This window comes from Bubalus kerabau, chromosome 5 (genome assembly GCF_029407905.1).
Source record: "Bubalus kerabau isolate K-KA32 ecotype Philippines breed swamp buffalo chromosome 5, PCC_UOA_SB_1v2, whole genome shotgun sequence".
Classification (NCBI taxonomy): Eukaryota; Metazoa; Chordata; class Mammalia; order Artiodactyla; family Bovidae; genus Bubalus; species Bubalus kerabau.
The window spans coordinates 792465-805742 of record NC_073628.1 but is presented as its reverse complement, the minus strand read 5'-3'; the positions used below and the strand labels follow the sequence as shown (position 1 = coordinate 805742).

General features: G+C 67.6%; 1 protein-coding gene across 1 annotated transcript in view; it reads right to left on the bottom strand.

Annotated features, from left to right (window-relative positions):
* The window catches only part of LOC129652192 (mucin-2-like), a 28457-nt gene extending 17994 nt beyond the window's left edge, over nt 1–10463 (bottom strand). The window contains exons 1-26 of the mRNA XM_055580498.1: nt 10311–10463; nt 9980–10004; nt 9305–9575; nt 8406–8520; nt 8128–8218; nt 7931–8040; nt 7619–7829; nt 7294–7419; nt 6825–6942; nt 6556–6694; nt 6338–6445; nt 6182–6251; nt 5727–5864; nt 5477–5641; nt 4999–5093; nt 4153–4279; nt 3584–3839; nt 3418–3470; nt 3156–3307; nt 2705–2778; nt 2349–2487; nt 1930–2040; nt 1664–1843; nt 1318–1557; nt 683–839; nt 422–553 (exon numbers count right to left, since the gene is read on the bottom strand). Of these exons, the coding sequence (XP_055436473.1) occupies nt 422–553; nt 683–839; nt 1318–1557; nt 1664–1843; nt 1930–2040; nt 2349–2487; nt 2705–2778; nt 3156–3307; nt 3418–3470; nt 3584–3839; nt 4153–4279; nt 4999–5093; nt 5477–5641; nt 5727–5864; nt 6182–6251; nt 6338–6445; nt 6556–6694; nt 6825–6942; nt 7294–7419; nt 7619–7829; nt 7931–8040; nt 8128–8218; nt 8406–8520; nt 9305–9575; nt 9980–10004; nt 10311–10463 (3556 nt within the window). The remainder of the gene's footprint in view (nt 1–421; nt 554–682; nt 840–1317; nt 1558–1663; nt 1844–1929; nt 2041–2348; nt 2488–2704; nt 2779–3155; nt 3308–3417; nt 3471–3583; nt 3840–4152; nt 4280–4998; nt 5094–5476; nt 5642–5726; nt 5865–6181; nt 6252–6337; nt 6446–6555; nt 6695–6824; nt 6943–7293; nt 7420–7618; nt 7830–7930; nt 8041–8127; nt 8219–8405; nt 8521–9304; nt 9576–9979; nt 10005–10310) is intronic.
* Between the last annotated feature and the right edge of the window lie 2815 nt (nt 10464–13278).

Genomic DNA, 13278 nt, shown 5'->3' with positions numbered 1-13278 from the left:
TCTCCAGGACGCCCTCTGGGAAGGGGGGCCTGGACCATGCCCCTGCTACTGCCCTGGCGCTGACACCTGGCCAAAGGGACAGCCAGGGCCCGCCCAGCCTCCTGGGGGGACAGCCCCTGCGCCCTCCCCAGATGGTCCTCTAGTTGCCAGCTTTTCTCAGCTAGAGGCCTCCTCAGCCCCCACCTCATCCTGACCTGCTCTTTTCCCATGGCACCTTCGCTCCTGACTCAGAGGCCCCCTGACTTCGTGGTGTGCTAACCTGACCCCTTTCTGTCTCTCCCCTTGAGAGCGGGGTCTCAGCCTCTCCCCTTGAGAGCAGGGTCTCAGCTCAGACTCCCAGCAGACTGTCTGATGAACAAACTGCAGCAGGGCGAGCCTGGCCCGCCTGGCACGCAGAGCAACACCGCATGGGGCCCCTCACCCTCCAGGTAGGACACGGAGATGTTGGAGTGGATGCCATTGACGGTCCGACAGGTCTCGAAGCTGCGGTTCCCGCAGGGTTCGTAGTGCCACTCACACTCGCCCGGGGGGTTGTAGTAGTCGCAGAATATGGCTGGGGGTAGAGGTGCGGTCAGACTTGGGGAGGGCGGAGGCGGGGAGGGGATCACGGACACGCCCCTCCCCACTCAGCAGCTGCCACCCGCCCCGCGGCTGCCCGGGGCCAGGGCGGGTGGGCACTCACGGCACAGGTCGGGGGTCCTCCAGAACACGCAGGCGCCCTCCTTGGTGCACTCCTGGGCGTAAGAGGCCACGGCGGAGCAGAAGCACTCACAGTCCCCGCCGGCATCGCAGGAGCAGGAGTCTTGGACGCAGGCTTCGTAGAAGGGCATGGGGTCCACCTGGGGAGGGGCCTCCATGTGCCAGGGTCCACGCTGCCCTCCCGGGGCCAGGCCCTCCCCTGTGGCCCGAGAAGCTCAGGGCCCCGAGGCCGGGACAGGGAAAGGTGACCCAGCACCACCCCTCAGGGGCCTGCCAGGGGGGTCCCACAATGGTGCCCACCACACCCACCCCCCACCGACCACTGCTCCCGCCCACTGCCCGGAGCAGACGGCTGTCTGGGCGGGCTGTGCCCTGTCTCCCTTCCTGGAAGGTCTAGGAGAGCCTGGGGCTCCAGCCACGTCTCTCAAAGTTAAGACTGGACCTCTGGTCATGTGTCCAGGCACACAGGACGGCGCTGAGGGGTAACACTGCAGGGAGAGCACCTGGCCCATGGCCCCGCCCACAGGCCGACACGCCCCGCCCGCCTTGCGGTGGCCCCGCCCACACCACGCCCCGCCCACCTTGCGGTGGCTCCGCCCACACCCACGCCCCGCCCACCTTGCTGTGGCAGAGCGCGAAGACCCTGCTTTTGATGATGCTGCACTGCTTCACCGACCAGGAGCGGCGGTGCAGGTTCACGGTGCAAGGGTCCGGGGCCGTCCTCACGTCCGGACAGGTGGAGGCCTCCTTCCAGCTGTTCCCGAAGTCCAGCTCACTGTCCACCACCATGCGGTCCCGCGTGGTGAAGTCGTTTTTGGACCGCTGGTCGAAGTTCCCGCACAGGCCACACACCGCGCCCTGCAGAGACAAGCCGGACAGGGGGCTTTGCCCGGGGGCCCCGCGGGAGGGAGGGGGCTGGCCCCGGGCGTGCCTGGGCGGCCCGGGCAGGCAGGGAGCTGCGCACCTTATAGGAGGGGTCGAGCTTGATGAAGATGGTGGTCTTCCTGTCCCAGATGACGATGACCCCGATGCTGGCCTCCACCACCAGGTACTGGCCCACATCCCGCGTGGTGTAGGCCACGTCGTGGCCCACGTCACGCTGGATCACCATGCAGTGTCTGTCCTCCAGCTTCAGCACCGTCCTCTGTGCCCAGGGGAGAGGCCCGTCACTGGCGTGGTCCAAGGGTTCCCCAGGGACCATGCACCCCCCGGGGGGTGGGCAGCACTCACCCCAATGAAGATCTTGATGGCCTTGGAGCAGGTGACCCCCGTGGTACCACAGGGCACATTCTCGGTGATGATACTGAAGGAACCCAGGGAGGTGTTCTGGCCGCAGTAGTCCTGGGGACCCAGGGGCACGTGAGCCAGGCTGACCCAGCCATGGGGTGAGGGGCACCCCACCCCAGCTGGGCCCCACCTCAGCCCCTCCTCTGCTGAGAGGCGGCTTAACCATCCCCCACACACACCCCTGGGCACCCCACACCCCTGACACCCGCGGGAGGTCGTGGAATGGGAGGGCCAAGGAAGGGCTCCCCTCTGACCCCAGACCCCGTCTGCTCGGAGCCTCCTCACTGGGCTGGGGCAACCCAGGGCCAGCAGCCCAGGGACCACAGAACAGAGGCGGGCTCTGCCCGTGCCCTCGGCCTCACCTGAACGGCCACGTAGGAGCAGTGTCCGTCGAAGTCATAGTACTTCCCGTCGAAGGTGATGTAGTGGCCATTCCCGTAGATGGCACAGGTGCCATGGCACACGAACTGGGTGCACGCCCAGCGCCCTTTCTGGCAGGTGCTGGGGAGAGGGAGATGGGGGCTGGAGGGGCTGCAGGGGCCCGGGCTCCCCAGCCCTGCTCAGAGAGCAGCCTGGAGCCCTGCAGAAAGTTCCCAGCAGCTCATACCTCCAAGCCCTCCTACCGCAGCCCCCATCGGGACCAGGACCCACGGAGGAGGCCGTGCCCCAGGGCAGGCTCTGGAGTGTTCGGGTGTCAGAGGCGGGGCCGGGCTCTCACCAGGTGTTGCAGTCGACCCTGACCTCGTCCCCGGGCTGGTACAGGTCGTTGTTGTGCACACATGGGCATGCCTCCTCCACCACGCAGCCACCCTGGCCATCGTCCATCAGCCCCTCGGGGCACACGCAGCCACTGATGCACTCTGTCTGGTACTGGGGGGTGGTTGGAGAGTGGGGTTCAAGGACCAGATGCCAGGCCCAGGATGGCCAGCCCCTCTTCTGACACTGCAGACACTCACTCGTGTCTCCCACCCCACCCTCCGATCCTCGACCCCGCGCCCTGGTCCAGCCTCCAGAGCCCCACCCTCAGGCTCCCTGTGGGGCTGGGAGACAAGTGAGAACGGCCTGCCTGGGGCCCCTCCCTACAGGGGCCCGCGGGCAGCTACTCCCTCAAGGGATGAGAGGGCAGCAAAGCCCGAGCATCCGAGGCCCAGGATCCGGAGCCTCAGGGCCACGCAGGAGCCCCCCGCGCCCCCCGCCTCAGCGGCACCCCCAGAACGCACGTGGCCGGCAGCCAGTGTCTGGCAGCTGACGGGCCTGGGGCTCCGGGTGGCCAGTGCCGTCAGGTTGCTGCAGTCGACATGGATCTTCGGGGCCTCGCAGGCTGCGGGACGGAAGGGGCCGCTGAGCCCAGCTGAAGCTGGGTGGGGGCTCGGGCGGGCAAGGGAGCAGTGTGGGGGGCGGGAGGCCGCGCATGAGGTGGCGGCCACTTACCCTGGCCTATCAGCTTGACCTGTATGCAGCTCAGCCTCCCGTTCCGGCAGACGCTGAGAGGGAGAGGTGGGGTGAGCCAGGCCCAGCGGCTCCGTGGGGTGGGCGGGCAGGGGGTGGGCCCCCCGAGCAGATGGGGTGCACCCCTCCCCCACCCCAGGACACCCACCATCGCTCCTCATGCCTCAGGACCACGTCCCCTGCCTCCAGGTAGAGGCCGCGGTGGTAGCAGGAGCACTTGGCCAGGGACACGCAGCGGCCCTTCTCGTCCAGAAACATGTGGTCAGGGCAGCCGCAGCCATCCACGGGTGCGAAGCCCTGCAGGCAGTGGGTGTTGGACTCGGACAGCGAGCGGCAGGTCCGCTGGCAGGTGGTCAGGTTGTACAGGAAGACCTGCGACTTGGGGCAGGACTCCAGGTCCTTGTCTGCAGAGGGGAGGGGCCTGTGTGAGGCGGGGCAGCCCCAGCTCCCGCTCCCCGAAGGCCAGCCCCAAGCCGTGTCCGGCCGGGACACCCGCCCGGCCGAGGGGCGAGCAGAGCAGTCGCCCCGGGCGCATCCCGGCCGCGCAGGGGCCACATGCCCCACCTTTTGGGCTGAGGGATTCCAAGCTCCTCCACGCAAGCAGAGGCCCAGGCTGGTTTGCCACTGGCCCCTGAGATGTCACCCCCATCCCCTCCCCACTCGACTGCCAGGGTGGGACGGCAGGGACCGGAAGGCCGGCCGGAGCCCGAGACTCACTGCAGACGTGCTCCCGCCAGCCCCACAGCATGACGCCCTTGGCGGCGCAGGCGCGGGCGTACGAGGACAGGGCCGCGCACATGCAGTCCTCCGTGCTCCGGCAGTTGCACGTGTCATACTTGCACCTCTGGGGGGCAGATGGGCTGTGAGGTGGGAGCCGGCTAGGGAGCGTCACGCCCATGCAAGCACTGACATGCAGCACGTACACGTGTGCACAAGCATTCGCACACACAGCCCTTACACTCATACACAGCACTCACGTGCAGCACGTACATTCATGCACAAGCGCTCGGACACGCAGCACATACACTTGTGCACAGCACTCACACACAGCATGTACACTCGTGCACAAGCGCTCAGACACGCAGCACGTACACTCATGCACAAGCACTTGGACATGCAGCCCGTACACGCGTGCACAGCACTCACAGCACGTACACTTGTGCACAAGCACTCAGACATGCAGCATGTACACTTGTGCACAGCACTCACACACAGCACGTACACTGGTGCACAAGCGCTTGGACACGCAGCATGTACACATGCACAAGCACTTGGACACGCAGCCCGTACACGCGTGCACAGCAGTCACACACAGCACGTACACTCATGCACAAGCGCTCAGACATGCAGCCCGTACCCGCGTGCACAGCACTCAGACATGCAGCCCGTACACACATGCACAGCACTCAGACACAGCGCGTACACGCGTGCACACACACACCCTTCATCACATGTGCACACTCACACAAGCAGCGATATACATGTGCTTGTGCACACACAGCAGTTTCCCACAGGAGGGGTGGGGCTTAGCCAGGGGTGGGGGCCGCTGCGTGCCCCACCCACCTTGTAATACTCGGCTGGGTCCACGGTGGAGTGGCACCTCTCAAACGGGGTCTCAGTCTTCTTCAGCAGGGAGCACCAGTGCTCAGCGTAGTTGGCTGTGGAGGGTTCAGCCCCTCAGTGGGATGGCCCCTCTAGCAGGTCCCTGGGTCCCACTTCCCCATCACCCAGGCTGGAGCAGACACTGCCCCTCGGTGGACCAAAACAGGCCCCTCCCTTCAGGGCAGGTGGGCAAGGTGCCCCTTGCCTCTCGCCAGCTCCCCGGACGTGGCAGGTGGCCAGTGGGTGTGAGGGCGTCCAGTCAAGGCCACCACCCATGGATTAGCAGACTCTCTGCTGGGTCCCTAGGCCAGCTGCAACCCTGGGCCACCGTAAGCCGTAAGAAGGCAGCAGGCAGCCGGCCAGCCACGCCTCACCCACCTGCCACGTCCCCCCAGGAGCCCCGTCTGCCTGGGGCCAGGGCCCGGCGGCCAAGCCTCACCACTCTCAATGTTGAGGGCACAGGGGTCCTCCAGCCAGTCCAGCTTGTCATCGCAGCTCGACTGGGCCTTCCAGGTGTTGGCGAAGCCGGCGCCCGTGGCCTCCACCAGCCCCCCGGCCGTCCTGAAGTCGTCCCCTTCGAGGCCATTGAAGTTCCCGCAGAGGCCTGAGGGGCCAGGACAGGGTTGGGAAGGCAGGGGCCGCAGAGGCACAACGGCGGCCGCGAGGGGGAGCCGGGCGGGGCCACTCACCCTGCACTCGGCCCTGGGCCGCCTGGTCCAGCGTCAGGAAGAGCTGCATGACCGGCACCAGCTGAATCTGCAGCTTGAGGCCGAAGGTGGTGATCACCACGAGGTGGTAGGAGGACGGTTGAAAGATGGAGAAGCTCGCTGCAAGGGAGGGGCATGAGGGGGGGCGTGAGGGGCGGTGGGGGGTGTGAGGTGGGGCGTGAGGGGCGGTGAGGAGCGGTGGGGGTGGGCGTCAGGGGCGGTGGCGGGGGCGTGAGGGGCAGTGAGGGGGGGCGTGAGGGGCAGTGAGGGGGGGCGTGAGGGGGTGCATGAAGTGCGGTGAGGAGGGGCGTGAGGGGCAGTGGGGGGGCATGAGGGGGGGTGTGAGGGGCGGTGAGGGGTGGGGGGTCTGCCCATCCCCCATCTCCTCCTCCCTCCCCCGTCTCCCCCCAAGTCGGGGCACCCGGAGCAGGACTCACCCGTCACATGGGGCAGGTTCACCTTCAGCTCATTCAGCAGGACACTGCCATCCGACTTGAAGGCCACCACCTGCAGGCAAGGCCAAGGGGACACAGGGGCTGAGAAGGACCGTGGGCCCCGGGGGAGCTGGGAGGGTGGGAGGCAGGGACACCCACATTCTTCTTGTTGTCGGCCAGCAGCACCACCGTCTTCAGGCAGGTCTGCTTGTCCGTGAAGCCGCAGGGGGCCAGCTCGCCCAGGAGGGCATAGGAGTCGTTCTGGGTCTGTGGGGGTGGAGGGAGAGGGTATTGTAGTCACACGGCGGGTGGGGCAGGGTCCCCTTCGAGGCCACAGGGCGAGGGGCAGCGCCCACACGCCCTGAGCGCCAGCCTACCTTGGTCAGCACGTAGTAGCAGTCCCCATGGAAGGTGTACTTCCTCCCGTCGAAGGTGGAGATGTGCGCACCACCCTCCAGAGTGCAGGTCCCGGGGCACTGCAGGTCCTGGCACACCCAGCGGCCAGCGTTGCAGACACTGTGAGGCAGAGGGCCCAGTGTCAGGCTCGACTGCCACTCCCAGTCCGCCGGGACGGACCCCCCAGCCCACCTGGACTCCCAGCCCACAGGGATCCACCGCCCGCCGGGACCCCCGCCCTGGCACCCACCACTGCTCGCAGTTGTTGGTGATCTCCTGGCCGGGCGTGTACAGGTGTCCGTGCAGCTTGCAGCCGCACTGGCTCACGGGGACGCAGCCGCCGCCCGCAACGTCATCGTACACAGCGCCTGCAGCAGGACACGAGCCTCTCAGCCGCCCCGATCCCGCCGTTCCCAGGGCCACAGGTGCACCGGCCTCCCGCCCACAGAGCCCTCTCTGGGGGCGCTGTGGACCCACACTGTGTCTGAGGGACCTGCCTCCAGACTCAGGGTCACGGGCCAGGCTGGAGAAGGACTGTCCAGGGGTGAGGAGCAGGAAGCTGACGCTGAGTGTGTGTGCGTGTGCACGTGTGCGCACGTGTGCACGCATGTGCGTGTGTGCGCACATGTGTGCGTGTGTGTGGGGAGGGTCTCAGCGCTTGTGCTCTTTCTCCCGCTTGTCCCCCATCCCGCCTCCCCACTCCCCGCCTGCATCCTCACCTTCCGGGCAGAAGCAGCCATCCATGCGGTGCTCTTCACACAGGTTGCTGACCTCCAGGTGTGAGCAGGTGTCCATGCAGGGTGAGCCGCTCTCCAGGTAGACCATGTTCCCAGGGCAGCTCTTGGCTGGACAAGCAAAGGCAGACCCCTGAGCCAAGGGGCATGCGCGGCGGACACCATGAAGGGTCTGGTGCACACACGTGGCCCCCAGCCCTGGACACACCAGGCTGCCCTGCCCGACACCCACAAAGGCCAGCACAGTCCCCGGGGTCAACCCCCGTGAGCCCCCTGCGTCCTCCCGCCGCTGTTCCGGCATGCCGCTTACGGCAGAACGCGTCGGTCCTCCAGTTCTCCGGGCGCCCGCCGGCGTGGGAGCACTGGCGGGAGAACTCGGCGATGGTGCTGCACACACAGGAGGTGTTCCGCGGGCAGCGGCAGCGGTCCTGCGTGCAGGCCCGCACGTACAGCTCCACGGGCACCAGGCCCTGGCAGCTCGCGAAGGCCGCAGCCGTCAGCAGCCGCTCGCACTCGGCGCGCTGGGGGGCGATGCAGGAGGCGGGCATGGGTGGGGCTGCTCACGCCCCCAGCTCTCCCCACCCCCCCAAAGCCCCCACCCCCACCGCGGCTGGGGACTCACGTGCTCGGAGCAGGACTTGGGGACCACCGTCTCCTCGGGGTCCTCGCACACCACGTCAGGCTTGTTCACCTTCTGCATGTTCCCAAACTCGACAGGACTGAAGGATACACCTAGAGGGGTCACGGCCTTCAGCAGGGCTGGAGGGCGCCAGGGGGCCACCCGCACCCGCCCACTGAGGCCCCCAAGGAGGCGCTCACCCTCGGAGAGGAACTCCGAGTATGTCTGCAGGCCATTGTAGTCCCCGCAGAGGCCGCACGTGTGGTTCCGGAACTTACTGTCCAGCTCGAGCTGCCGGGGGAGGGCACAGGTGAGCAGGCCACAGGGTCGCCCCCCCCTACAGCCAAGTGGGGCTCAGAGCCTGGTCAGCTGTGGTGGGAGACCCGGGGGCAGTTTTGGCGGCCCAGAGGGACCCTCACAGGGTGCCCCCCGCTCCCCACATGGCGCCCCAGCCCCCCGGCCCTCCCCCGCAACGCACCATGACTGAGTCCTCCCGGTTCCACATGAGTGTGAGTCCAGCACGGGAGTAGACCTTGGTGTAGGCGTCAGTCTTCTCGATGAGCAGCCCCGGGCTGTAGTGGGGCGTGCTGACCCTGGGGGTGGGCACGGGGGTCACGCTGGCCCATGCAGCTCCCCCCGCAGAGGGGCCGAGGCTGTGGGCTTGGGTGGGGTGGCCGCTCTCTGGGGACACTCAAGCAGTGGCTGAGCCCCTGCCCACCTGCCTGGCCAGGTGGGGCCACACACGCCTGCCCAGGGCCCTCTCCACACCCCCACCTCAGGCTCCATTCCTGGTAGGAATCCCCAGGAGCCCTGGGAGGAGGGCAGGCCAACTGGGAAAGCCTCACCCAGCCTCCGAGGGCAGGCCCTGTGCCCACCCCGCACTGCCTCCGGGGCCCCGTGCCCACCCTGACGCTGAGCCTGGGCTGTGGGAAACTAAACCCCGAGCAGCAGGGAAAGGGCAAAGCCTGCAGGTGGGGACCCGCTGGGCAGGAGTGCGCTCAGAGCCCCATTGTTCCCCAGACAATGCTGGACAACGTGGGGGAGGAACGGCCTCCTGTGGGCCCCGCGTAACCCTAGCCCGCCGGGCCGCTAGGACGGCGAGCTCAGAGCCTGGTGGGCTCCCAGCAGAGGGGCTCGCAGAGACGCACGGGATAAATAAATCCCTTGAGCCCCCTCCCCAGCCTCGCACCCCTGGGAGTTCCTGCCAGGGCCTCATCAGCATTTGCTGAATGAATCGATGACCCGGACTCAGACCCAACACTCTGTTTCTGAGCCGTTGGCCAGAGTAGATGCGGGCTGGGGGAGTGGGTCAGGCTGAGGGGCAGGGGCTGCAGCCCTATCACCAGGACTCAGGCGTGCACGGGCCTGACGACTCACATGGCCCCATTCAGCACGACGAGCTGGCGGGTGAGGTAGATGGTGTCATCCTTGACGGTCAGCAGGATGTACTCGACCTGGGACGGGCCCCCACTGCTGCTGGGGCCGCGCCTCAGGTGCACGGCGAACTCCTTGTAGGCGTCGCGGCAGTCGGAGGCGAAGTTGTAGTCGCACAGCCCAGGGAAGTGGAAGACGTCGCCGTCGAAGGTCTTGTAGTGGAAATTGCCCCAGGAGCTGCACACGCTATGGCCATGGTTCCGGGTTCTGCCTTCTGGGGGCCGCGGGGGGAGGCGTGAGTGGCCTGGCCACCTCCCTCAAGGACCCTCTGCTCCGGAGGCGCCCGCCAGCTGCTCAGAGCCATTGGGGTCTTGGCCCAGGCCCTGGGGAGGTCGCCCTGCGGGGCCCTCTGCCGGCCCCTGGTCACCCGCCCGCACGGTCTCGGGCCCCCGCAAGGTCATCTGCAGCTGCCACGCCCTCACGCTCGTACCCTGCGGGGGCCGCAGCCATAGCCTGGCCCCGGGCCCCTACCCTGGCCGTTGCCACACTCTGTCCACTGATGCCCCAGCCAGTGCCCCCTCCCCCGGCTCCAGCCTGCGCGCACTCAGAAGAGGGGCGGTGCCAGACCCCTCAGAGGGGGCCCCCAGGTTCACCCCCGCCCCCCCCGTCCCCAGTGGCTCCGCTGGATGGAGAGCCCGCTGTCCTGCACTCACACGGCTTCTCTGGCTGAGCAGAGGCGCAAACAGCCGGCTCTGCAGAGAGGACTGTCTTGGTCTTGACCCTCCAAGGGCCCCTGACACCCAGGACTGAGGGCCTGGCCCCTCCTGGTGGGCCCCTGCCTCCCTCAGAGCCACAGGCAGCTGCCCGGCCCAGTATGTCCACCTGGGACTGCCCCCTGGACACACTGGCTGGACCATCACCTTCAAAGGGACTCCCCCTTCTCTTCTCCTTTCCTCTCTACACCCAGTCAGCAGGGGTGGGGCTGCAAATGCCAGGCCAGGTCGCCCACCCCAAAGCCTGGGCCGAGGAAGACCCCCTCTCCTCCAGGCAGGACCATCCGCTCCGGGCATCCCGCAGCCTTCTCACCTCTCTGGAGCTCCGTGCCCCCGGCCCAGGTCAGAGCCAGGCAGAGGGCCGCCACGTGGGCCAGCAGCAGCCCCATGGTGGCCAGAAGGAAGGCAGGGCAGAGCGCCCGGGGCAGGGGCCAGGCCTTATATGCCCCGCAGAGCCGCCAGAGGGCGGGGAGGGCAGGAGGGTGCGGGACGGGTGGGGCGCCCCCCAGGTCATCAGGAAAACAGCTGTGGGGGCTCCGAGGGCCCGCTGGGGAAATATTGACTCAGGTTATCTGGGGTTTATCTTTTATTGCTCCGGTAGAGCTGGCCGTGCCCGGGATGCGGCACCATCTACCCGATGCAGCACCATCTACCCGATTCCAGCACACACCCAAGGCGGACCTCCGTTCCTCCTGCTGCTGGACCAGCCTGGTGCCAGGGGTCCTGCTGGAAGCTTGTCCCAGCAGACAGCGTGCTTCCCTCGTCCCCACCTCACCCCTCCAGCACCCCTGGCACAGTGAGGTCCAGTGGGGGCCTCCCCAGGGGCCCGGATAGGCCAGTCTGTGGGGTGGGCGCCCCCTCCCACCTGGGGACCTCCCAGAGGTCATCTGGGCCACAGCTACCCCACCAGGGGCCCTGCTTTCCCTGAACCCTGCTGCCTGAGGCAGGGCAGGCGTGGGCTACTGGGGGCCCAGGGATCCCCCACTTCAGCACAGTTCCTTCCTGGAGCCTGCAAGCTCCGTGAGGTCCTGGCTCCAGCCCACGTGCTAATCCCTTCCCCTCCCCCAGCCCGGCCCACCTCTGGAATTACATGTAATTGGAACTTGGGGAGCCCAGCATCCTCTGGGACACAGGGCACCTGGCCCCAGGCCAAGAGTGGCCATCCCCCAGGGGAAGGGGCCAGGTCCCGGCAGGGAGGCGGCTCTCAGCCCAGCACAGGCCTGGCCCTGCCGCCTCCCAGGACAGTGGGGAGGACCAGGGCCAGGGGAGGCGGCCCACAGGTGCTCCCAGACCAGGCCTCCCACAGCAGAGGGTCCCGCCCCGGAGAGGAGCTGTGGCCTCAGGCGCATCCCAGACCCTCCAAGCTGAGCCCAGCGCGTCTGGAAATGCCTCAGAAAGGGGCGTTTGGGCTGCACGGGCCCCGAACCTTAGCAACCTCTGGGCAGCCCCCGTTACTAGTGGATAAACCGAGGTCGGGCCTCCCCTCCAAGCAGTCTGCCCGTCCTGAAAACACGTGCATCCTGGATTCAGCTTTTGACTCTGGCCCACACGAGCGTGGACGACTGTTCGGATGAGGGGGACATGCAGGCTCCAGCCTCACGGTCCCCGGTTTCAGGGTGAGCGGGAGGGGCTCATCTCAGTGGTTACTCTGGAAGAGGGGGCCGCGGGACCCCCTGAGCCCCTGAGCCCGGCACCCCCACAGAGGCCTCTCACGGGCCTTCCTCTCCTGACACCCAATCCTCTCCCGGCAGCGCCCAGGGCCTCGAGCTCCCCCCAGCACAGGCGATGACTCCCAGGGCCCCCGCAGGGCCAGGACATCAAGGGGCGGGCACCCCAGAGTCTGAGAGGGTGACTGGGAGCCACAGTCCCCAGACCCAGCCCTCCTGAGGGGGAAGCCCCTCATCCCGCCCTCTCCAGACCTGGGGACACGCCTCCCCGCAGGCCCCAGGGACTCGCACAGCGCAGGGCTGGAAGCAGAAGGCCCAGGGATTAGGGAACCAGAGCAGCAGGGCCAGCAGGCCGGCCGTGCCACTTTCCCGTGGGGCTGGCACGGCTGGCACTGAGCCCTGGGAAAACCCGAGGACAGGCCCGCCGTGGGCCCCCAGGGTAGTCATTTTCCCTGCCAGGCTCCCTCTGCCCTGGTGGGTTCAGGGATTCCTGGCCAGACACAGGGTGCCCAGCACAGCCTCTGGTCTGAGAAGGAAGGGCCCCCTCGGACTGAGGAGGTGGGGTCCCCTTGCGTCTGAGCAGGTCAGCCCTGTGGACCCTCTGAGTGGGCACCAGGCTGCCCTAGGCCCCTGTGTCCGGCCCCCACCTCTGGGCAGAGTTGCAGGTTGTCAGGCGGGCCCGCGGGCAGTGGCGTCAGCCCCACTGGCTGGGGCGGGCATGGGGCGGGCTCCAGCCCCTAAGCAGGGCTGCGGACCCCCGGGTGCTTGGGTACATCCACCCGTCCATCACGCTGACTCGGGGACGCGGGAAGAGGCTCCCTCGGTGTGGCTGGAGCCCTGTCCCCGCCCCAGCAGGACCCCCATTCCTCTCTGGGAGAGGGCTGAGCAAACCACCCAGCGCTCCTCTCTGATGAAGCTGTGACTCCCCAGGCCACCAGGACAGCACTCTGCCCAGCTGGGGCTGCGGGGGCCTGAGTGCCCGCCCGCCGGGCGGACCCCTGCAGAACACAGACACGCCAGCAGCCTAGGCAGTCACGGCCCTCCTCCTGCAGGCCCCACACCCAGCAGTATTTACCCTGACAAGACACTGTTCCCGAGGACCGCATGGGTCACCGCTGACCAAGGGAGGGGCCCAGAGACGTCACGAAACACAGCCCAAGACGGATGAGTCAGGTCCACAGACCCTGACTCATCAGGAAGGGAGGGGAGGGGGAGGGAAGGAATGGGAGGTCAGGGGCTCCCTCCGTATGTGTGGACCCTGCTCAGACCCTGGGCCCTCAGTTCTGGTCCAGCCTCCGTGGGCAGTTGGAGGGTGCACCCAGGGAAGCCCTCTGAACACCCCAGGGAGACCCCAGCCCCAGCCAGGCCCAGACGGAGTCCCTGGTAGTTAAGTGTCTGAAGACTCGGTGAGGGGCTGACAAAGCATCAGCTGTGCCCAACCCCTCCCCAAGTGCTCCCCGAGACGTCGGAAGGGGAGTCTCAGGCCTGGAGACACCCGCCAAGGATCTGAAAGACCTGGTGCACACGCGCGGGCCCA